Genomic DNA, 25,860 nt, shown 5'->3' with positions numbered 1-25,860 from the left:
TGGTCTGTACTGAGAGGGAGATGACTTTTAACCTGAATTCTTAAATATAGGGCATACTGATGAGGTTTTCCAGAGTGTTGGGAAGCACTTCTCCTTAAGGCAACGCTTAAACAGTTTTGTAAGTATGGGGGCAAGTTCTGGTTGTAGCTTTTTCAGCACTATAACTGGAATGCCATCAGGGCCAGTTGCTTTACTGGAATCAAGATTCTTGATTAGCTTGGCGACCTCACGCACAGATATTTGTATGTTGCATAGCGTGTTGTCTGTTATAGGAGGAAATACAGGGAGTTGATGGTCATTGTCGCATAGGGTAGAATTAGCTGCAAAGTTCTTGGCAAATAGTCTGGCCTTGTCTGATGCTGACGAGATGACCTCAGGTCCATTGATAATGGTTGGGATAGAACGCACGCTTCTGTTCAAGATCCTGTTTGCTATTTGCCAGAACTGGTGGGAACCAAGCCGCTGCTCGGCTACTTTGGATTTAACAGACTGAGCATATAGCTCTCTTGCATGTTTTATTACTCTTTTACAGTGGTTGCTGGCAGTCCTGAAAGCAGTTTTAGTCTCAGTACATCTATTACGTTGGTAGCTATGACAAAAGTGATTTCTGTGCGCGATGGCAGCAGCACATTCAGGGGAGAACCATGGCTGGCTGTTAGGTTTTTGTTGGAATTTTTTGGATGGCATGAATCGGTCTATGCCTACAATTAACCATTCGGTCAGGTCTGATACTATAGAGGACACATCCTTTTTAAACATGAAATGTAGAGGTAGGTCAGATAGGAATGTACGAAAGCTATCCCAGTCAGCCATAGAGTATCGATATACAGTATGGTGGAGAGGTACGTCTGAAGACTTATTACATTTCATTTTTATCTTAACTGCTACAACAGAGTGGTCAGAGGATCCCAGAGGAGATAGAACGGAACATGAACACAGCTCAGAGGAAGTTGTGAGGAAAAGGTTTAGAAGGCTTGCATATTGACCGGATGTATCGGGCGCACAGGTGGGTTCGTGAACAATCTGAGTGAGGTCATAGGCAATGGCAAAATCATGAGACAAACCTCCCCTCGTCATCGGTTTTATTTGTGTGGGTCAGCCATTCCACATTATGGACATTGATGTCACCGCAAATGTGAATGTAAGCCGAAGGATGAGCAGACAGGATGTGGTAAATTTTCTCAGATATGCTCTTAAAGATAATAACCCCACTGTTGTGGGGGCGATAGAGGACAAATATAAATGCAGTGGTGTAAGCTAGTGCAACCCGAAAGCACATATAAGGTAAATTAGGGTCTTCTCTGGAGATATCCCTACCACATGGAAAGCCATCTTTGATGTAGGCACATATTCCATGCCCATGGCGATCTTGGGGGTCAGATTTAGATGTTAAGTTGGAGTATCCTTTAATTATGAATTCGTCTAGAGAAGTGGTTGGCCCTATGCCAGTTTCACTTAGAAAGAATATGTCCGGTTTTGTCTCCTGTAATTGTGTTTCAACCTCTGGAAGGTTGGAATGTAGACCCCTGATGTTGGAGAAGGAGACATGGTAGTAGGAGTCTACGTTGGTGGATGGAGTTCTTGGTTTATTTGTGTTTCTTTTTTGGAGATTTGTCATGATTGAGGTTTTGGGGTTTGTGGAGCAGGTCGCTAGACTTGGTTGGAGCAGGACAGAGAGGGAAAATAAGAGAGAAAAAGACAAGAAATTTTTTTTTTTTTTTTTTTTTGTGGCACATGAAAAGGTAAAGCCGTAACAATTACCCACTTCATCAAGAGGCCCTACCAGAAACTACTGTACGGTCCAGAATCCATTCACCAAATGGCAATACAGCAGCCCCGGTACTTTGCACCTGCTGATAGGACAGTGGTTAATCCAAGGTTCGGGTCCCTGACTATCAGGCGGGTAACGTCAGCCCAGATGAAACGTTTACCTCCAGCACCCTTACTAGTGACATGACCACAAGGATAGACATAGAAACAGAAATTTTCCGACATCTCAGGCTACTCTTTACACAGTACTACCGACCTAGAAAGCAGCTTCTTCTTCACCCTTTGTCAGAAAAATCACTCATTGGAAATGAGGACTGAAGGACAAAAAAGGAGAAGCGAGAGTTACTGTAAAGAATTTGATAAGAATTGAGAATTTTACATGTTTTTTTGGGGTTTTTTTTTTTTTGCATGACATGGTCTGTAGATTCAGACCCTACACGTAAATTTCTTAATGTTTTTTCGTTAACTGGAAAGAAGTTTATATAAAATAATTTTATAAAAGAAACGGTAGGTTCTCTAGAGTGCAATGTAGAATAACATATATTTTGGACTAAGTTACTGCATGGAGACATGTGAAGCTTCCTCCTGGGTGATTTCACGGATTTCGATGACAATAAAAATATAGGAGTGTGAAATATTCATTGATCATCATTCAATCCCGGGCAATATCGGGTCTCCTGCTAGTATATATATATATATATATATATATATATTAAATTGTAATTCAATGAATTTCAAAAAACTCTCATTGAAATGAAGTGGTTGAGTTTTATGTGAAAGAATTTTTATTATTCTAAGCAAGACAAAGAATGCTTTAGAAAATTAATCTCCTTTAGAGGAGATTAATTTTCTAAAGCATTTTTTGTCTTGCTTAGAATAATAAAAATTCTTTGACATGAAACTCAACCACTTCATTTCATTTCAATGAGAGTTTTTTTGAAATTCATTGAATTACAATTTAATATATTTGCTCTATCTTGCATATCGAGCAATTCTTGTTTGGATGGGATAACTTATAGAATATTACTGCCAGTAATATTTTGTAAACCTTACAATCTCACATTTCCATAACAACTGATTGTTAAATAAAAACTATTCTGAAGTATATACATATACATATATACACATATATATATATATATGTGCATCGCTTGTTTCAGCATTATATATCTTAAGTTGCTTCAGTTTGAGTCAATCCGTCACATTTCTGCATTTGTATTACCTCCTATAAACCGAAATTTGTTTTATATACACATTTAATACATTATATTGAATATTTCTGTTGCCATAAATTGGTGAAAGCAAAATGATTATAGAAAATGGAAAGGAATAGTTAAAATTATGCTGGTATATAGTGAAGACTATTGGATTTTTTAACAAAAAAGATGTTGGTAAAGAATTTTTTACCCAATCTAAATTTGTTTTCTTAGAGAATGGTTTTAGTTTAAGTAGGTGTGATATGGTAGAAACCATTAAGCAAGATTCCCTGAATGTCATTTTTTTTTTTTTTTCTTAAGACTCCTTTAGCATGAGCTTTAAAGTTTGGTCATTTTCTAAAATCTAAATCATGTAATGTGTTTGGATCAGAATAAGATTTCTAGCGATAAGGTTTAGTAACATATAATCTTATTAGGAAAAAGTAATTGACACCATGCTCACGATATTCTACATTTACATGTGTGTGTGCATGCGTGTATAATGAAAAGAAGTCAGGAAGTTTACAAGGAAATTTATTGTACGACAGAATACTCTAAAAAGATATCTTTATTCTGAGGAGTTTCAAAGAATGCTATTCTTCTCTTCTCTTTTTTTTTTTTTTTTTTTTTTTTTTTTTTTTACATAGGCATCACCACATTATCAAGGCCAAGAGGCCACTCAAGGATAAGGGTTACAGAGTGTACAGTAGAAATTGGACCATATAGTAATCATTAGTAATGAAAATTTGGTAAATTTGATAACTTCTATGGAACGGCTCATCAAGAACTTATTTACGTTAGACTTGAACACAACCATATTGTAGTCAGCAGGAAAGCAGGAAAACGGAAGACAATTCCACAGGCGTGCAGTTCTAAGAAAGAAGCTTTGTTCATGAAATCTACGTTTATTAGGTTTAGGCACAGATAAAGAGTGGGGGGAATTATTGATAGTGTTTACAGCTAGACGAGTGTTTCTTGTGAAAGTTTGGCGAGGGGGGACCATAGATTGAAGCTCAGTCGAACACTTTCCATGAAAATAACGATACATCAGAGACAAACTCGCAACATCTCTTCTGAAGAAAGAAAGAAATTAGCAAATTATAAGTATAGCCAAGCTAAGAATTTGTTGGTTATATCATTATGTCAGAACTTTACGATGGTTCGTCATATTGTTTATGGAGTATTCTGTTGAACAATAAATTAGTAATACACATGGACGAAAAAAACAATTTGGATAATCACAGATTTCGAGGTAGTTCCACTAAAATAGCCATATTTTTCAAACCAAAGCACTTCAAGTCTTTAGATTACAACTGTTTTGTTCGGAAATGAATATAGTTTCAAATGAATTAATAAATATGAATGTACATTATATATTTTAAGAGTTTTAAGCAAATAAAGTGATAAAAATGTGAACGTCATAAAATGGCGTTTTCGGTAAGGTTTTGTAATGACCCCCTCTGTTTTCTAAAAGCCCGTACCATGATTGTATGAAGAATTTCGTCATGAAATTTGGGAACCAATCAGAAGAGGTGTTAATCTTAATACTGTCAAGTGTCCGAAATATTTTTGACCATTTCTTTTTTTGTCGTGTTAAAAATAAGACTTTAATATGATGGGGATCGAACATTTTGAAAAAATAATTCATCGGACACCCACTAGTAAGTAAATCATTCTTTTTACTATCTTTATCAATTAAAAGTATTATTCTATGTTGAGTACGACCGCGGTAATTGATAATAATTTAAAAGAACCTATCCGAAAAAAAATGTTTCTATTTCTCGAGTTTGGTCAAATTAAGTTAGTATTAGCAGCAGCAGCTGCAGTTGTAGTCATAGCACAATATAAAAAACAACACGCGTTCTTTACTTTTTATTCACGAACGAATTAAGAAAAACGTGAAAATATGAATATAGATGTTCTGATGTTTAATTAGAGCTATTTTGTTATCAGAATAACATTAGTTTAGAACTATTCGGTTTTCAGAATGTATAATAACAACAATCTCAACCAATTCGGGATTATGAATCCATTACAATTTCTCACATTTCTGGTCAAATTTAAAAACATGGTTAAAAAAACAAAGTAAACTTTTGTAGATATATAGCTTGCATGCACTTTTATTCATTGCATTAGTTTTGAACAGCGAATTAAAACAATGTTTTACTGCGAACAGCCACAAATGTTTTTTCAAAATTAAAAGATGTATTAAAATCTCGTTTGTATTACTGTACACATAGATTTGAAAAAGTTGTCAAAAAACAAATATATAACAAATAAATGTTATCAAAGGCAAGATAAGTTACTTTTCTACCTAATTGGATATATTTTTAGTGTTTATATTTAATGTAACATGTTTATTAAGCTCGAAAAACATAGTGTTTACCGATGTATTCGAAAATTTAAAATGGTGGACGACTCTCTCTTTGAGGCGGTAAGTTTGGGAAAATGAATTATAAATAAAAAAAACAGACAAAATACTGTTAGAAACTCGCTCAATATATGTTACCGTGACATAGGCGGATATATATTAGTGGGTTTTTAACAATATTTTGTCTAGTTATTTATTTTTAACTCATTTTCCCAAACTTACCGTGTGAAAGAGATAGTCGGCTGCCATTTTTAACTTTTCAATACATCGGTAAGTACTGTATGTTTTTTGAGCTGAATAAACATGTTACATTAAATAAAAACACTAAAAATGTATCCAGTTAGGTAGAAAAGTAACTTATCTTGCCTTTGATAACATTTATTTGTTATGTATTTGCTTTTTGATAACTTTTTCGAATCTATGTGTACAGTAATACAAACCCCGTTATCTTTTTTCTACTTATTAAGCAAAAGGTATTTTTACCACCTGCTCAAGCGTAATATAAACGGCCTATGGAATAAACACTTTTAACCTTGAAAATAGAAATCAACAAATTTATGGAATTGTCTTCGAAATTTCGTAACGCAGTTTTTTATTAAATTAAAACTAAATATAACATTTGCTGACTTATTTACCTGTCGAATACACACACACACACACACATATATATAGCTTTCTGTAAGATATTTTTGATATTTGAAATTAAATTTTTGTGAAACTAACCCCTCCCCCCCCTCTAATATTGTTTTTGTTATTTTTGTTTCTGTCAAGTCTTCAGTATGTTCACACATAATTTTCCTTAGCCCAATTAGATTAATTCAAAGTCCAAATGGCAACCCTCCCCATATTCTCATTGCATAGAAATCCTCTTAAAACCACACATAATTGTCTTAACAAAACAAAAAGCATACAAGATTTATCTCCCATAGAAAAAAAAAAAACAGTTAACTGCCCTAAAACGCTAGAGTGACCTGTAATGGGGAATTATTTTACATTAAATTCTAAAATAATTTGTTTATCTTTCATTAAAGTTTTTCATGGCATTTCATACATAATTACCTAAAAAGGTAGAATCACATTTTGGAGGGGTGGTCAGAAGGGGTTGGGTGGGGTTAAACAGAAGGTGTTAATCTACAATAATACCAAAGAAATATTGCAATATATTCATTTTTAAATGGTCCTATGTTTAGATTTAAAGTTTTTTGTACATAAAGCACATTACAATTCAACTTTGAGTTCTCCAACTTCTTTTCTGTTTATGGATACATGGCATTTTTAAGGAATTGCAGCATATTTATGCACATTTACTGCAGATTATTTGGAAACCATGAACTTTTGGATATTTTCAATTGCATATTCTGATTCCTTGCACAAAAATACACTTATATGGTAAATTTTATTGCTTAATCTTGTGTTTTAACAAAGATATGACATTTTTACTAAAAAAGTAGTGTAAAAAATGTGACAAAACGCATATGGTCTTAAAGAGGGGAAAATGTCCAAACATGTGAGGTGCAAAAATAGTCATAACTTCCTTAATTTTAATCAGATTTAAAAAATTTAAAAAGATTCTTTCTTAGCTCATCAAGCTCTTTCTATGTATATCAATATGGAAATATTTTAAGCTATTTCAATTTTTTCATGTGTATTGCTAAATAAATTTCCTTGTAAATTTTAGATTTTAATTTACAGTCTTGATTTCTTTTCATGACCAGCTCTACTTCCTATTGTGTTTTGTATTGAGCTTTTTTATTTGGCTGGGATTACTATATTAATATTTATATTAAGTTTTAAGTATATACACTTGCTTTTATTGGGTAAACTTTTGACTTTTCATTCCTATTGCCTGAATATATATATATATATATATATATATATATATATATATATATATATATATATATGTATGCGCGCATGCATGCATTGAATCAATAAAGAAGAAAATGCATAGCTGGTTCCACTATTAATTTTACATTTGTCTTATTCTATTTGCTGCCAACCACCAACTACTCGACCCCGCTCTGTTGCTTACAATCTTTTTAGTGCCATATACCATTATATCTTTATTTTATTTTAGTATGGTTGACATAAGTAGTGCAAATTAATTTTACCCATCCTAGTACAAGTGTTCCAAGTTTTGTATAAATTTAAAAAATGTACAAATAAAAATAAAAGAGTAAAATGACTGCATTCTGGCCGAGATCCGGCTATTATTTATGAGTATGAAACATGTATTTATGAATTGATTTTTCTAAAATTTAGATCTGTTGGTCTTCAAGACTGCTGAGGTATTCCGTATTGATGAAGAAAAACGAATGGAACGGAAAAGCCAAACAATTGCAGAGAATTTCCCAGTGCTCAAGAACTTGACCTTTGCCAGCGAGATTGTCCACATTGCTGTCAGCTGTAATGAATTGATTCTTCTGGTTGTCCTAGACTCATCTCAGCTCCTATTTTTTGATACGAGAGCTTTCTACCTACCAGTAAGACGTTTTTTTTTGTTTTTTTTTTTATTTGTTAGATGTATCCTCGCATGTCTATTACAGACTTTGTCGGTCGGTCTGTCATACTTTGTCATTTAATGCCTTTTTTTTTTTAATATGAAAATCGCTCCAGACAGGGCATGAAGCCATTTGATGTAAAGAAACCAATAAGAACAAAAGATGATTATTTCAAAGACAGGAGATGCCTATTGAACTTAGTCTTAAAAAGACCAAGGCTGATAGGATGAAAGGAGATGTATATTGGCTTTAGTTTTGAAAAGGTCCAGATTATAGGTAGGAGAAAAACAGCAGAAAGAAAGTTCCACAAGCCTATAGTTCTAAGAAAGAAGCTACTGGAGTAGGAAGCTGTATCTGAGGTATCAAAACAGTGAATTGATAGAGACCAAGAAATCAAACGAGCTGGAACAAAGGAAGCAGGGAATAGATCAGACAATTTTGAAGAACACATAACACAATAGTATTTGCAGAGAAGAAGCAAGGGTGAAGGAAATCAAATCACAGATACGTTTCTGCACATTATCAGAAATCCTCAAATGAGACAGAGGAATCATCAACCCATATGTGACCTGATAGTAGATTTGTAGAGAGAGAGAGAGAGAATAGTCTCAGGTGTAGGAAAGAGTTTAAAGAGAATTGACTTTATGAGAAGCAGTTGCACATTGGCCATTGTGGTAGAATGATTTTGCCCATGAAATTTTATCATTTATGTTGATTTCGACATGCTTACTGTTATTGTTAATTCATTTCAAGTTGTATTTGGCCTGCCTTTACTCTCAGTTTAAGTTTTGGTTTACCATTGTTTTGTCCAGGCAAGGCATTGCAGAGGTGGAATCGTTGAGTTGTAACTACTTGATCCATCTTTGTGCACGTTCAAAGGTACATATGGTGTTGTTGGGTGATCTCAATGTCAACAAAGAAACATGTTTACAAATGCCTGCAAGACATGGCCGATGAATGTGGTTTATCTACAAAAGTTGGAATTTTATAACAATGATTTCAGTTCTGGTGGGATAACCATGTTTCAACCACTGATCTCTGCCAACACCTCAATGTAAAATCTCTACCATTTGCCAGTGAATGCCGGCAAATGTGGCGATGTTTATCATGGCGTGAGCATACAACTCATCTCCAAATGAGAGAATCAATTCGTGATGTAATCCTTTCTACATCTCTAACTGGGTGGCGCAAGCATATCAGTGGGCAGCCGAGAATCTGAACAATAACCATCAAGAGGAACTTGGTCAAGTTTACAAGTAGTTGGAATTCGACGGTAGAATTGTGATTAGCTAGCCGTCTTATGCAATCATGCTCTGTGTTGCCATGGTTCAGAAAATAGTGCAGACTTGCAGAGAAGCTGGCTGTACATGATCAGGGTGGAAGTTATTACAATACAAACAACAATACCACTGTAGGTGATTGTAATACAGAACTGATTTCAGTCTGGGTACCTTCATCCTGAAGAGCAGAGAGTCTGAACTAATTCTGTGATCAAGATCCGCACCACAAATTCCCCAAATCATCATTATGTCATTCGTCTGCATCCTCAGAAAGACCCAATAAGTAGGATTCCAGCATTCACTTGCATGTAATATTGCGTCATAGATATAGTTGGTGTTAGATTGACATTGAGTAACAAAACACTCTTTCCTTTTCTCTACATCATCTCTCTCTCATAGATGTGATGTTGCTAATCTTGGTTTTTTCCTATAAATACTATTTTCATGTGTTCTTCAGAATTGTTCCGTTTATTCCCTGCTTTCTTAGTTCCAGCTCGTTTGACTCATTGGTCTAGTGGCCTCTACCAATTTTCTGTTTTGATACCTCATTGTAATGAAATTCTGTAATTTACATTCGTTCCAATATGCCGTTTCTTGAAATCATTTTTAACCGATTTTGTTCAGGTCTTTTTCCTCGTTACCCTGAACTAAGCCTGTGTGTACATCTGTTTATCCAATCAGAACCTCATTCAACAACTGAAGCAGAGTTGACTTTAGTCTGGGTGCCTTCATCCTGAAGAGCAGGAAGTCAGAACTAACTCTGCCATTAAGATGAGTACCGCAAATCCACCAAGTCAGCATCGTGTCATTACCCTGCATCCTTAGCAAGACCGAATTAGTCGGAATCCAGCATTCACTTGCATGTAGCATCGCACCTAAGATATAGCAGGTGTTAACCCTTTGCTGCCAGAATTTTTTAATGCAATAAATATATTTTTTAATCATGAAACCCATACGTGATGGAAGTTAGCATGCAACTGACAAACAAACAAACCGCTCATTCACTTGTTGAACAATACATAGACCTGTACTTTGAAGACCAGTTGGGTTGAAAAGCCATGCAAGTAAGAAATGTTTTTTTTGAAAGACGACTTGAAAGTATAATTTGGCAGTAAAAGTTTGACTTGACATGAAGTAACAAAACACCCTTTCTTCTTCTTCTTTACATCCTTTTTCTCACATGTTAGATGTTGCTGGGCTCCGTATTTTCTATGAATACTTTTATGGCAAGAAGCTTGCTGAACCCAACTAGGGTGAATACTATTGTGACACAAACAATAGTATTATCGTAGGCGATTGTAACTCAGAGTTGTCTTCAGTTAACGGTAATTTTATCATGACGCCCAATGAAGGTATCCCATTGCACAACAAGAAGGGAAAAAAAAATTTGTTTATCGTGGTATTCTTTCGGTTTTTTTCCTTCTTGTTGTGCAATGGGGTTCCTTCATTGGGCGTCATGATAAAATTCCCATTACTCTGCCAAATTAATTGAATGAAGCTACATATCTTCATGAATTAGTAGTATTCGTACCCTGAATGGTCTTTTACTCCGGTCTTTAACTAAGATTTGCATAAAGCCATTTTCGACCCAAAGTTAGGAGTTGTCTCTTTAAATATTTCTCTATTTCACAAAATTATTTCACACAAAATCTTTAAATAGCACCTATATTATGTTCACCTGGCTGTGGCTGTTTTGTCCCTCTATTTTAGTTTACCTTTCTGCCCCCCTTGAGTCGCCATCCTTTCTCGTTCAGTTTTGGCAGGTTTTTAAAAAGCTATACTGTCATTTAAAAAGGGGTCCCTGTTTCTGGTTTTTCTTCCTGAACAAATCGCTATTCTATCGTTTGGTCATTGTTCTGCTTAGATTTGGTGCGCTAACATGGCTTCAGTAGTATAACAAGCAGTAGCAGTGCAAGGTACACCAAGAAAAGGGGGGGGATAAAGAAGGGGAGGGAGAGAGAAGGAAAGACAGAAGGTGGAAAATAAAATTTCTACACAATCTGGGTACCTTCATTCTGAAGAGCTGGGAGTCAGAACTAACTCTGTCATTTAGATGCATACCACGAATCTACCAAACCATACCATTCGTCTGTATAATCAAATTGACTTAATTAATGAGAATCCATGCTTGGCATTATGGACGTAGCTATTAAATTTGACTCCAAATGAAAGTTCAACAATGAGATAAAGTTGTAAAAAGGTTCACAGAATTTATCCGATGCAGTCCATACATGTGAGATCAAACTGAATTCACTTCCACAAACAGCTATCACCAAAATATCAAAATGAGTCCGCAGCTTTCAATTTTGTAGAACACCTACAGATGACTCTGTACAGAGCATGCGTTTGATTGAATGAGTAGTACCGACACATTTTCGACGGAGGCTCGATAGAGATCGATTTTCCTGACAACCTACTTACTGCATCTCTTGGGAACCAAATAATGACAACCGGTGCAGAATAGAGAATTGCTGCAAATAGCATAAGGAAACGCTTCAGAATCTAAGCATAATGAGAAATCACAGGTAATCGGAAAAGCAGAATAGTGAATAAGCATTATAGGTTCTTGTTCAGAATTCAACCTAATTAAAAAAAACAAAAAAAACAACAGCAACAAAAATCTTTATTATGTACATACATATCACAGAACAAAAATGTCATAGTCCAAAAATCACATAAATTTATCAAGTAGTTATTTCTTTTACTAAAACAATTATGAGTAAGCAATGGTGGTGTGTCTCACTCCACCATATTTAATAAATAAAAGGAGAAAACTCAATTCAAACTACTGAGACAGAAATAGAGATCAAAATCAGCCTTGTAATGCTAACAAATTCCTATTGTATAAAAATGATTTTCTAAAAAAAACTATTTGATCAATTTACATGATTTTTGGAATATGACATTTGTATTGTCTTTTTTTTTATTCAATTACATTGAATTCTGGACAAAATCTGAATTATAATCTAGATAAGGAGGTGTAGGAAAGTGTTAGGTTTGGAATGTGACTCATTATTTCGTTGGGAGGAAAAACGGAAATATAAACGTTTGTCTTCTAGGGCGTATGGATTGGAGAATTTGTGAAGGAAAGCAATGTTTAGGATTGTGGTCACTGATTGAGAGATTGGGGTAGGGAAACAAAAGAACCAGACTTGAGATCAAAGTAAGCAGACGTTGCACCTTTTACTCGCTCCAGCATGGGCTGGGAAGTTTACTGTGTACGTAAAGCTGAGTGTGTCAAGGGAATGTAGGTTTGTATTGCTATACACATAGATTCGAAAAAGTTGTCAAATAACAAATATGTAACAAATAAATGTTATTAAAGGCAAGATAAGTTACTTTTCTACCTAACTGGATAATTTTTTAGTGTTTTTATTTAATGTAATATGTTTATTCAGCTCGAACAACAGTGTTTACCAATGTATTTGAAAATTACAAATGACGCCAGACTCTCTGTTGAACATGCTAAGTTTGGGAAAAGGAGTTAAAAATAAAAACTATACAAAAGACTATTATAAACTTGCTCAATATATTCGGTGGGTTTTTAACAGTATTTTGTATAGGTTTTTTTTATTTTTAACTCCTTTTCCCAAACTTACCGTGTTCAACAGAGAGTTTGGCGCCATTTGTAATTTCCAAATACGTTGGTAAACAGTGTATGTTGTTCAAGCTGAATAAAAATGTTACATTAAATAAAAATATTAAAAAATTATCCAGTTAGGTAGAAAAGTAACTTATCTTACCTTTGATAAAATTTATTTGTTATGTATTTGTTATTTGACAACTTTTTCAAATCTGTCATAGATACATAATACAAACTGGGAATGTTGATATTCAACAAATAAAGTAGAATCTATGATGTGGTTAAATAATAAATTGTTAACTAGGCTGTACTTTCATCTAACAATTTTGTGTGGTTAAAGTCATCATCCAAGTTCACAACTCCAAATTTGCCCAGTCTTTGAAAAACAGGCTTTTTATTCAGAACTTCATTAGACTCACTGGTACATAATTAGACACGGCAGCTATTGTTTTTTTTTTGTTTTTTTTTTCTCTCTCCTTTTTTTTCTGCTCGAAAATGGACCCTACATCCTGCACAAAATCAGATTTTTTACCGATTTTTTAAAACTATTATTACTAGTTTATGAATAATGACTAGGCATTTTACCAAAAAAAAAAAAAGAAAAAGAAAATGATTAAATACTTTAAAAATTGGTACAAACCTTATTTTATGCAGCCTATGGTGTCCAGTTGCATAAAAAAAAAAGAATTAAAAAAGGCTACTTAAGTAATGAGATTTCTTATTGTCTCATATGCTAAAGAGATGCTGCCAGTTTGAATAAAAAAACTGATGATTTTCAGAGAATGAGTTGATTCAGATTTTCGAGTAGTGAGCTTTGACATCATTGTGTTAAATTTAATCGGGAAATTGTTAATTGAAAATACAGATTAAATGGGTGCACGTTTATAATCTGTAATTGCTATTCTCTATTTTCTACTTTCTATTTAAAATCAATTCAGACGTGTTTTTTATCATTTTTCTTTTCTTAGGATGTATCCAGACCATATTTGGTGCATAAGATTGAGGCAGGAAGTAGCGTTACTGATCTTGCATGGAATCCTGCAACTCCCGAACTGCTTGCTGTATGCCTGTCCACTGGTGTTGTCAAGATGTTCCATGTTTCTTCGGATGTTAAACTTGACGCATCTCTCCAAATTGAGGCGACTTGCTGTAAGTAACTAAATTTGAAATGTTAAATATTCAGGTATGTGAGTTAGCTGGTTTATGTGTATTAGTACAGATTTTAGTTGTTAACAGATGGGGTGTAAAAATAGTATGGAATATTATGTCTTACAATTTTTTAGATGAGGCGTGATAATTTAGATGATTTGATCTATTGTCTGATGTAACTGTCGATCTTCTTCATGTGCAACTTATTGAACTATAGGATCTTTCTAGCAAATCCTGGAATCTGTATATAATTTTGAATGGAACCCTTTATTTAATCCCCATGGGGTAGCTTGTTCTTGTTCCGTCAGCCATGACCAGGTAGAAGTCGTGAATAATTTGTAAATGTATTCTTAGTATGACCCTGCACTGGGAATTGAACCTTCAATCTTCAGAAGACTAGCGCTTGTTGTTTCATCCAATACCAGTAGGCAAAGGTGAAACGTGAACAAATTCCGATTGCCAGAGTTCTCGATCGGTCAGTGCAGCAACCAGCTCAGTTCCTGCCAGACCAGTTTCCTCTTCAATAATGGATTTCAGTGTTACACATGGACGGTCATCTCTCCTCTTTGCGTTTGGAGTCCAAAGTAGGAGCTTTTCTGTTGGTTCATCATGGTGACTAATATGACCGACAAGTGCTAGACGTCTGTCTCACAATATTGAAAACACAAGGTAGAGAACCATACAACGACTTGGTTGTTGGGTGACTTTTCCAGGATATGTTGTAGGCTAGTTGAAGCATTCTTGTATATTTACTATTGACATGTTTTCGGCATGATACACTTAAGAGTCCATGATTCTGAGCCATACAGAACTCTCACTTAGAACTAATTAAATACTTAGTACTTATATCTGTTGCTCCATAGGTCCTTGCGCAAGGTTCAATACTTCCAGGAAATAATTTATCTTGTCATATTTAATTTTGTATAATGGTTATTTTTTGTGAAAAATACCAGAATACTTTATTCCTTCATTACTTTGTTTGGAAGAGAAAAAAATATTGTTTTTGAAAAATAAAAAGATGCAACAAGGGTTCAGTTTATTTTACATTTTTTAAAGGGAGGTTTTATATTACAAATTACCTTTGTTTGAAAGAGAAAAATAAGATGGGGTGGGGAGGTATAACTCTATATCACAGAATAACTATTGCTAGTATATTATATAAATAAGCAAAAGTGTCTGTGTACTGTCAGGTTTAAACTATTTTGAAACTTAATCCATTATGCCACGGGAACATCAATTCAAATAATTGGTTTTATTGATTGAGATTGTCGGACTGACTTCCTCATCTTGGTTGTTATTGTCACAACGTTTCGGCCGTTTTGCCCTCCGGCCTTCGTCAGGTGTTTTGTATCGAACTGGGGAACCGTTTGTTAGGAGTCTCGAACCCAACCCTTTATTATTATTATTACAGGGGGTACCGTGTTCGGCTATATGCTGATTCTCTGTTTTGAATGTTACTTTTTCACTGCCTTCGTTCAGGATTGAACTCAGCACCTTTGGGTAACTGTAAACTTTGATACAACGTCTAGGACCACTCGGCCATATGTCACTAGGACAATTCTTAGTTGGTTTTTCTTAATTTGCGAGTGATTTTTCAAAGTGGGACTAGAAATAATGAAACGTTTATCTTCTGGCAATCGTATTTCCTTGACTAACAATCTTCCAAAGCTCACTACTGAATGAAAAAATATCTTTTCAACTTTTTTTTTATAAAATGAATAAAGTCAAATTATTTAAACAATAAATGTTTAATAGATAAATATACTTTTTTTTTTTTTTTAACAAAGGCTGTTTAAAAAAATATCTGAAGAAATTAAAATGTTTATACCTTCAACTATCAACATAAAATTTGTTGTATATTTAGAATTACACTTATTTAAAAAAAAAAAAAAACCCAGAAAACTCTTTATGATGTACATACTCATCACAAAACTGTCATATTCTAAAAATCATGTGGGTTTGGTCAGTAACTTTTCTATTTGGCTAGTAAACGGAAATATTTAGTTGTCAAAGGTCAACTAAAGATAAGTTTGTCTGTAGAGCACGGTATGTGAATGCATTAATTTGACATGCCAAATTATATCATGTAAGTAGTGGGCAAATCTCATGCAAGGAATGTTAAAATTCAGGTGGGTGAGTTAATGGGTACATATATTAGTTGTTGCAACATGAGACTTAAGGAGATAAGAGACAGAATGGTCAACAATGATTGAGAATCAAAATTATGGGACACAGAAAAGAGGAAGCGACTTTATAGGAAAACCATGGAAGGAACCACTTCCAGTAGCAGCCTTGCTGGAAATGATGAAATACATTAGCTGACTATAACCAATTTTTCTATACAAGATTGACGTACAGACCTTCTCAACTTTATATATAAATCTATTTAATTTTTTTTTAATGTATGCATGTTAATTTTTTGTTTTTGTTTTGACCAGTGTGTTGGAGTCCGAAGGGTAAACAAGTCGTTATTGGCACCCAGCAAGGAGAATTAAAACAGTATGCTCAAAATCTGGAGATAAAGAAAAAATGGCCTTGTCCCAACAACCTTGAATTTCAAGTTAAAGGTGAGACTTCATTGGTTTCTGAATTTTTTAGATGAGGATTGGTTATTTGTATTATTTGGATTCATTGGACTACTGTTCTCATCTTGAGTGTCATTTTCACAACGTTTCGGTCGATGTAACCTCCGACCTTCTTAAGGTGTATTTTGTTGAACTTGGGAATGTTTCTGTCAAACTCGGGAATTTGGACGGAATTTTGAGCGGAACCCTTTATTTACTTCACGGAGATAGCGTGCTCTTGTTTCACCAACCATGGCTTGATAGAGATCCTAAGTAATTCGCAATTGTATTTTTCAATCATCCACACTGAGGATTGAACCTTCAGCCTTTAGAAGAATATCACTTTTTACAATTGATTTTTTCCAAGTACTCTAACCACTGTGCCACAGGTTCTTGCGGACAATTCTAGGAGCCTTAAACCTATTTTAATTTCTAGTTGTAATTATCACTATTTATTACTTAATTATTACTATATATATATATATATATATATTAATGTCTTTTTTTTTTTTTTTTTTTTTTTTTTACTTATTTCTTGTATATATTATATATTGTTTATAATTCTGGTTCCCATATCCTATTAAATTGTATACTAGGTCTACTTAGAAGTTGATTATTCTTTTTTTTACTTTCAATCATTTTACTCTCCACCGTTCCTCTCTGTCTATAATTTTTACTTTGTCCCATAATGGTAGATGGTTTTTCTTTTCTTTCCAGATATGGTCAGCTACACCTGACTTTTCAGTCTCTCGACGTGCTACAGTTTTTCGATGTTCTTCTAACTGTACTTTCAGTTGGCGACAAATTTCACCTTCGTATAGTTTTCCACATTTACATGGGATTTCATATACGCAGTTCTTAGTCATGATTTTTTCCTGTAGGGGCTTGACTCTCACAAGCTGTTTTTGGAAAGTTGAATCACTCTTGATTACTGTTCTGATGTCATATAGATTACATATTTGTTGAAGTTTTTCATACAAGCTTTTCATATATGGTATACGAACTGTGGTGAGTTTTTTTTTTTTTTACATAGGCATCACCACATTATCAAGGCCAAGAGGCCACTCAAGGATAAGGGTTAAAGAGTGTACAGTAGAAATTGAACAATATAGAAATCATTAGTAATGAAAATTTGGTAAATTTGATAACTTATATGGAACAGCTCATCAAGAACTTATTTATGTTAGACTTGAATACAACCATATTGTAGTCAGCCGGAAAGCAGGAAAACGGAAGACAATTCCACAGGCGTGCAGTTCTAAGAAAGAAGCTTTGTTCATGGAATCTACGTTTAGGTTTAGGCACAGATAAAGAGTGGGAGGAATTATTGATAGTGTTTACAGCTAGGCGAAGGGGGACCATAGACTGAAGCTCAGTCGAACACTTTCCATGAAAATAACGATACATCAGAGACAAACTCGCAACATCTCTTCTGTGAGATAGAGGTTGCAGGGAAGAGAAAAGGACATCTCCTACGAGGTTACGAAGTCTATTTTGAACTCTATCAAGGCAAGACAAGTCCTTTCTAGCAGCTCCTGCCCAGATGTGGCAACAGTATTCCATCCTTGGATGTACCTGGCTCTTATATAGATAGAGAATTGCATCAGCAGTGAGATATCTACCAGATCGATAGAAAGATCCCACCATTTTTCCAGCGGCCTTGGCAACAGATTTGATGTACGTGTTCCATTTAAGATCAGGAGTAATGGTCAAGCCCAGAAGCTTGTCAAAACTTGAGGCCTCCTGAAGACGAGAGCCATTCATTTCAATTGATGCCAAATGTGGATCAGAATGTTGATGATGTAAAGATAGAAGCTTGGTTTTAGATGCATTAAAAGTAACCAGCCACTCCTTTCCCCATTGTACTACGTGCTCAAGATCAGAGGAGAGAGAATTGGAGAGAACTTGGTCGTTTACTGTCTTAGATGTGCTACCATAAATGGTAGTGTCGTCAGCATAAATGTCTACAAATGATATAAGGATGTGATTTGGAAGATCATTAATGTAAATCAGGAAAAGAGTTGGGCCCAGGATGGACCCCTGAGGGACACCAGCATTAATACTGTGAGCTTCTGATTTTTGCCCCTCAACTACTACTCTTATGAACCTATCAGAAAGAAATGATTTAATAATTGAGAAGACATTTCCAGTAATACCATAGCTACAGATCTTATGAAGTAAACCTTTATGCCATACCCTATCAAAGGCCTTAGATATGTCAAGAGCAGTTGCCCTAGAAAGGTTGCCTCCGTCGAGAGATTTGCTAATCCTATGAGATATAACTGTAAGCACATCTGCTGTAGATCTAGCAGAACGGAAACCATATTGAGTGTCACTAAGAAGGTTATTTTTGTTGAGATGGTTGATTACTTAGTTTCTGAGTGGTGTCCTTTTGTGTCTGGTCCAGATTTCTTGAAGCTGATGTGGTCTCTGGATAATTGTTTCGGTGGAGGGTTTCTCTTAAACTTAGTTTAAACACTGTCCAGTGAAAGTTGGTGTTCGGTATACAGATAACATAAACCCTAACCAGTGCGGGTTATCAGCACATCTAGGAACGATAATTTATTATGTTCTTTTTCCATCGTGAATTGTATAGTTGGATGGATCGAGTTCACATGGTCTAGTAACGTTTGAACACCTTCCTGATGGGGCCAGAGTATGAATGTGTCATGTACATATCGCAATCACATTGTTGGCTTTAGTGGTGTTGATCCTAATGCCATTTCCTCAAAGTATTCCATGTATGCATTGGCCAGTACCGGGGACAATGGTAATTCCATCGACAGACCTTCTTCCTGCCGATATTTATCAGATCCCATCGCAAAGTATGTAGTTGTCAATTGACAATATAATGGAAATGTTGACCTTCTGTGGAGAAACTACATAAAGTATTTAAAAATAACACAAATTCACAAATGAAATGAGTTCAAGTCAACTTGAATTACTTGCATACATTTGGAAAGGTATGAACACACCCTCTAATTCAGAGTAAGTTAGAAATGTTTATAATAAACTATTTACAAATAACAAATTTTCTTGGTCTCCGATTTATCTAGAACTTCTCCCTCCCTAACAATTTAAAAAGAGATATTTTTTAGTATTACAATGGAATTTCTTCTGTTCTACAGTGCCTGATATTCTCAAATGGTCACCCATCTGATACTGATCTGTCTCAATGTTCCTTAACTTTGATGATTAACAAAAACCGGTATTATCAATGTGATTATGCCATATAAAAAAATTTATCAGTTTAAAAATTCGTAACGCACAGGTGGGAGTGTGGTTGTAAACTAAAGGAAAAGATGCAATTCATCTTGCTTCATCAGAAACTTGGTATTGGTGGGATGGTAGATGCTTTACACAGTCTGCATCTTAGGTGGTTTGGCCATGTACTGCGTGCCATCTCGTGCATCAATTCCATAGCTTGCCTGGATATTTAAGACATTAGGGAGTGTAATAAACTGTGGAAGACCTGACATTAGAAGTGGTTTGACTGCATGTGACATGGCATATTAATGTTGACAGACCACTTCTCGTTAGATCACCGAAGTTAAGCAATGTTGAGCATGGTCAGTATTCCATGGGTGACCATTTGAGAACACCAGGCACTGTATCTAGGAGAGCATTGATACTTCCTTGCAAGAACTGTGAAAACCTAACATTGTCATCTCCCTTAATCAGACTGCGGACCGCTTGTGAACTTGATGTTCCTATGAAAATTCCGGTTCTTTTTAAGATACAGTCGACAAATCGATTTTTTAAATATGTTGTTTTAACCAAAAACAATATTACATACTTAATTGTGATGCCGAAGATAGTAATATATCCAAAAATGACAAAAATCATTTATTTTTATAAATTTATAGTTCTAAGTAATTTTTACGGAAAATTGGGTAAAACCACATTGTTCTTAGACATTATCACTAGGGCTATGACAACAGCATATTCTTTCCGTTGTTTTGACTCTTGAGTATATATCTGACACAGACACAATTAATCGATCAAGAACCACATCACTCTACATAAAAATATATAAGATATCAATGGATATATACCTGAATAAAGAAATAAAGAAAAGAATATGCTGTTGTCATGGCCCTAGTTATAAAGTAGGCAGTAGGAAGCTACACACAGGGGACATAACTCCTAAAGGAACATTTTAAATTACTTGTGCCATGGTGGCAATATTTGTTGTCTATAGCAATATACTTTCTTTCTTTTTTTTCTTTTTTTTTTTACTAAAAACACATTGGCAATTGTCCTACTCGATGAATTTTCATGATTTTGGGATATGTTACTATTTTCGACATGAAAAGTAAGTACATAATATTGTTTTTGCTTAAAACGATAGATTTAAAAAATCGATTTGTCAACTAGCACCAAACTTCCTTCTACTAAGGAAGCTGGTTTAATCTACTTGAAGTGAATGCAGCTGTCATGTGCTACATGACTGATATCAACCTTTGAATTGAACTGCATGGAGAGCAGACGTGCGGTATTGCCCACCTTGGAAACTTCGATACTTGCAACATCTTAAATATTAAAACCTGATGATACTGAGAGAATCCTGTATCTCTATAAAGCCACCATTCATCCATGTATGGAGTATTGTTGCCATATATGGCCTGGTGCATCTACCACTAGTTTCTCCCTCTTGGACGGGGTCTAAAAAGAGTCCCCAATTTAATAGGTCTCATCCCATCATTATAATGTTGCATATCTATGCCTGCTTTACAAGTACTTTAATGCAATGTGCTCTACTGAACTCCTAGCACTTGTACTCCCTCAACATATATACTCCTAACTAACTCAACAACAAGCAAAATCCTGTTGTTATGGAATCCATGATATGAATAGCGCAGTTAACGCGACACTGGATTGAACGCAACTTGTTTGTGCCAAGGAGTGCAAAGTAGTCAACAAATGTTACCGCCGATGACATAGATCAAACCCGGGACCTCCCTTGACAGAGTGTGCATCTGTGTTGCAAGACAGGTAGTTTCAGCAGGAGTCGGTTAACAGGAATTATCACCCCAACACATATACCCTGATAAATAGAAACGCCCATGGGAATTTTTTGGAGTCAGTCAGTTGAGTTTGAGTTTCGAGTCTGACAACCGCAGTTGTCGGATGGAGCATCTTGTGGAGCGCCGAGAGACAGCTATGTATGGAAAATGAATCAATAGAGAAATTCCCACCCTCTTAAGGATAAGTAGAGAACAGGAGCACATCATTCGACCATGAAACCAACTACATGACAAATTAAGAGACTTTTAAAACAAGATGCAATGAGATGTTTGGAAAGTACCATGAATAAATGCCAAGTCAAATTTCTTTCCTTTGTTCCTTTCATAAACAATGTTGGATCTGAGTGTAAAATGTAAACACCATTGAAGAAGATTAACAATTACGTTAAGATGTCTGAATAATCCAATACAATTTGTTTGGGGTGGGGAAAAAAAAAATGATGGTGAATGCAGGTGTCAAGATTAATGGTTTTTTTTTTGTTTTTTTTTCCTTTTCAAAGTGGTTGATGTTGTCTGGGTTTCTACATTCATGTTCATTGCTGCTTACCAGTCACCAAATGCTTCTGATAAACAGATTGTACAGATAGTCAAAGTACCGGTAAGTATTCTTTTTTTTTTTTTTTTTTCTTTATTTCTTTTTTTCTTTTTTTAAATGAAAATCACCCGAGACAAGGAATGACGCAATTTGATGTAAGGAGGTCACAAATACTGATCGAAGGAGCAATTGAAAAAAATTTTTTTTTTTTTTTTTCAAGAAAAGTATCAAACTTGCTGATTGTTAAATTGTGTTTGCTTTTCTGAGCTGCTTACTATAAACTACTGGAGGAGACTGGCATGATCTTGGGTCAGATTTTGGATCAGTACCACCATTAGTTAACCATTCACAAGCTGCTCTTAGCTGTCAGAGTTTTATACAAAATCCTTTATTTCAACATTGCCAGAAAAACTCTGCAGACAAAACCTTAACACAAGAATCAAGACTTACTATAAGTTTTGTTATATGAAAGAAATGTTTTTATTTCTTTCAGGAAAAGTGTATATAAAAGTTTTTTTTTTCTTTTTCAACAAATATTTTAAAGAAATTTGTTTTGTTTTTTTCTGAAGACAAAAACATAGAAAGAAATATGAGTGAAAATCAAGTGATTTTTTTTTTTTTTTTTTTCATGGAATATAAAAGTTTTTTTTTTGTAATGAGAAAAGATTTTTTTTTTTGTAATGAGAAAAGATTTTTTTTTTTTTGTAATGAGAAAAGATTTTTTTTGTAATGAGAAAAGATTTTTTTATAATGAGAAAAGATTTTTTTTTTTTGTAATGAGAAAAGATTTTTATTCATCAATACAAATGTGATCGAATGCATTTTTTTGTTTTTTTTTTAAGAAAAGTATCACAAACTTCTTGTCTGCTTACAGCTGGTTGATTGCTGATTGACAAATTGCGTTTGCTTTTTCTGGCTGCTAACCATAAACTATTGGAAGATACTGATATGATCTTGGGTCAGGTTTTTTTTTTTGTAATGAGAAAAGATTTTTTTTTTGTAATGAGAAAAGATTTTTTTTTGTAATGAGAAAAGATTTTTATTTTTGTAATGAGAAAAGATTTTTATTTTTGTAATGAGAAAAGATTTTTATTTTTGTAATGAGAAAAGATTTTTTTTTTTTGTAATGAGAAAAGATTTTTTTTTTTGTAATGAGAAAAGATTTTTTTTTTGTAATGAGAAAAGATTTTTTTTTTTGTAATGAGAAAAGATTTTTTTTTTTGTAATGAGAAAAGATTTTTATTCATCAAAACAAATGTGATCGAATGCATTTTTTTTTTTTTTTTTTTTAAGAAAAGTATCACAAACTTCTTGTCTGCTTACAGCTGGTTGATTGCTGATTGACAAATTGCGTTTGCTTTTTCTGGCTGCTAACCATAAACTATTGGAAGATACTGATATGATCTTGGGTCAGGTTCTGAATCAGTACCATTATAATTAACGACTCACAAACTGCTCTTAGCTTTAAGAGTTTTAGACAAAGTCCTTTATTTCAGCTGGTTTTATTTATTAAGAACATAACATTTACTGATTACATATTTATTGATTCCATTCTGATTTTTTTTTTTATTCTATTTCCGTATTAATCATTTTTTTTTCTCCTCTATAGAAAGATGCTCAGCCAAGCTTCATAAATTTTCGGGATCCATGCTATGGTTTTGGTGAAGAACGACAAGCTAAATATTTCTTCCATTTATTGCTGAAATGGTATGTATCTCATGTTCTTGTTTAAATCTATCGTCTTTCATAATGATACGCCTTGTGTGTCTGTTTTATTATCCATATGTGGAAAACATTATCTATACTAAATTTCTTTTAGTTTGTCTGTCTGTTCCACTTTTTCCTGGAAACTACCGGATTGAGCTGTTTGAAATTTTGTATGAAGCTTTGTTATTATGAAATGCAACAAGCTAAATATTATGATATTCATTCGATGCACAGTCAGGGATTCAGAGATATTAATCAGCACAATACCACGTTTACTCTAAAGGTTTTCTCGGAAACTACTGGACTGATCTAGCTAAATTTTTTTATTGACCGTTGTTATAAAGTGCAGTGAACTAAGTATTATGGTATCCGTTTGATGCACAGTTAGGAATTAAGAGATTGGGGTTTAATGCAAAACTGAAGAAAAATTTAACCATATTCAACTATAAATTTGACATAAAAGTTAACATGCTATAAATTTTGCCTGTTTTTAACAGGTAAAAAAATCCAGTTCCTTTATAAGACTAACTAGCCCGGCGTTACTCGGGTGTTTGGAGGTGTGTATTGAGCAAAAAAAAAATTGGTTGTAGGCAGATGGGCTCAAACTCATACCACGAAAGAGGAAAAGAATCTGAAAAAAAAAACATGACGTCTTTGCCGTTGCATCTATCACTATTTGGAAGGGGCTAAGGTTTAAATTAAGGCTAGTCAATTAAAAAGAGGGGGATGACTTTCGAAAATATCAGTCAAAAAAGCGATCCATCCTTATAGGAAAGTGCCCAGTTGAGGGTGAAGGAATTAATGTTTTTAGCCAATTTTTCGATATTTGTCGTCTGAAAAATATATAAATGTTTATATCTTTTCTTTATTTCCTATATGTTGACGTGTAGGAATACAAAATGTCTTCTAAAAGAAACAGATATTTCTTTCAAAAGCACAATTTTCGACTGATCCTTCGATCTTCCTCAGTGTGAATGATGAAAACATGTGTAGGGCGGGCAGGGTTAGCAGCAGGAGGGGCACGGGTATAGCCAATAAATAATATAATAAATATATATTTATATATATAAAGGTAGATATATGTTTATATATTTGTATGTACAGGATTCACTTATTAGATGGTCATTATTACTTTAAAAGCACAGCTGCTAGGCATAAAGGTTTTAAATGAGATTTTAAAAGTTGCACCTAAATTGTCCACAAGACACATGGTGTAGTAGATAAAGTACTTGATAAGATTCAGTTAAGTTACACTCTTTTAGAGGTTGAAGGTTCGATCCTCAGTGTAGGCGACACTACAAAATAGAATGGCAAATTAAGAGTTCTACTCAATCATGGCTGATGGGACAAGAGCATGCTACCTCTGTGGATTAAGTAAAGGGTTTGATTCGAAATTCTGTACACATTCTCGAGTTTGGCAGAAAGATTCCTGAGTTCGACAAAATGCATCTGAAGAAAGTCGGAAGTTGCATTGACAGAAACATTGTGAAAATAACATTCAAGATGAGAACAGTAGTCCAAAGAATTCAAATAATACGAATAATCAATCCTCATCTCAAAAATTCAGAAACAAATGTCATTGTCCAAATATATCAAGACACACACATCCCTATCTCTCTCATTTCTCTGTATATTTATGAGTTGATTACTTTCTTTTCCTTCTATTTCTATCGGTATTGTGACATAATCCTTAAATTAGATTATGTGTTTTGAGAAAATTTCAAAATTTAATTTTAGGCTGATGAAAAGTGTATCTTTTTGTTGTTTGATTGTCGCCGAGGCAAAATGAACAGAGAGAGAAAAAGAGAGTGAGTATAGGAGAAAGAGAGAGAGGTGAGAAAGATGTTCAGCAGATGAGAGCGAGTTGACAGGTCACCTAGTCAGCAACACACTTTCTGACCCCTTTTAGTTCTGGGTACTAAGCGAACAAAGAAAGAAGGAGAAGGTTAAGAAAAGTACGGAGAAGAGAGAGGGAGAGAAGGAAAAGAGACATTTTCATAGACATTCTTAGACGAGCCGCTGCACTGGATGGATGTGGGGAAAAATCCCATCTCGACAACGAAAGAGAAAGAAAAACGACTTGACACCATCGGAGGAGATAATGCAGGAGAAAACTCTATCCCAACAGCAAAGAAGGAGACAACATCGGGGGAAAACCCTACACCAACAGCAAAAGA

The 25,860-nt window shown here is 34.4% G+C and overlaps 1 protein-coding gene across 3 annotated transcripts in view; it reads left to right on the top strand.

Moving 5' to 3' along the window:
• The window catches only part of LOC145247439 (uncharacterized), a 195,664-nt gene that overhangs the window by 15,566 nt on the left and 154,238 nt on the right, over positions 1 to 25,860 (top strand). For all 3 annotated transcript variants that reach the window (XM_080109206.1, XM_080109205.1, XM_080109204.1), the window contains exons 3-7: positions 7,600 to 7,820; positions 13,670 to 13,850; positions 16,289 to 16,417; positions 21,942 to 22,039; positions 23,586 to 23,683. In XM_080109206.1, the coding sequence (XP_079965332.1) occupies positions 7,600 to 7,820; positions 13,670 to 13,850; positions 16,289 to 16,417; positions 21,942 to 22,039; positions 23,586 to 23,683 (727 nt within the window). The remainder of the gene's footprint in view (positions 1 to 7,599; positions 7,821 to 13,669; positions 13,851 to 16,288; positions 16,418 to 21,941; positions 22,040 to 23,585; positions 23,684 to 25,860) is intronic.

The sequence above is a fragment of the Euprymna scolopes genome, chromosome 25 (genome assembly GCF_053919585.1).
Source record: "Euprymna scolopes isolate OS-2025 chromosome 25, ASM5391958v1, whole genome shotgun sequence".
NCBI lineage: Eukaryota > Metazoa > Mollusca > Cephalopoda > Sepiida > Sepiolidae > Euprymna > Euprymna scolopes.
Note: the sequence above shows the minus strand (reverse complement) of the source record. Positions and strands in the feature narration are given on the sequence as shown.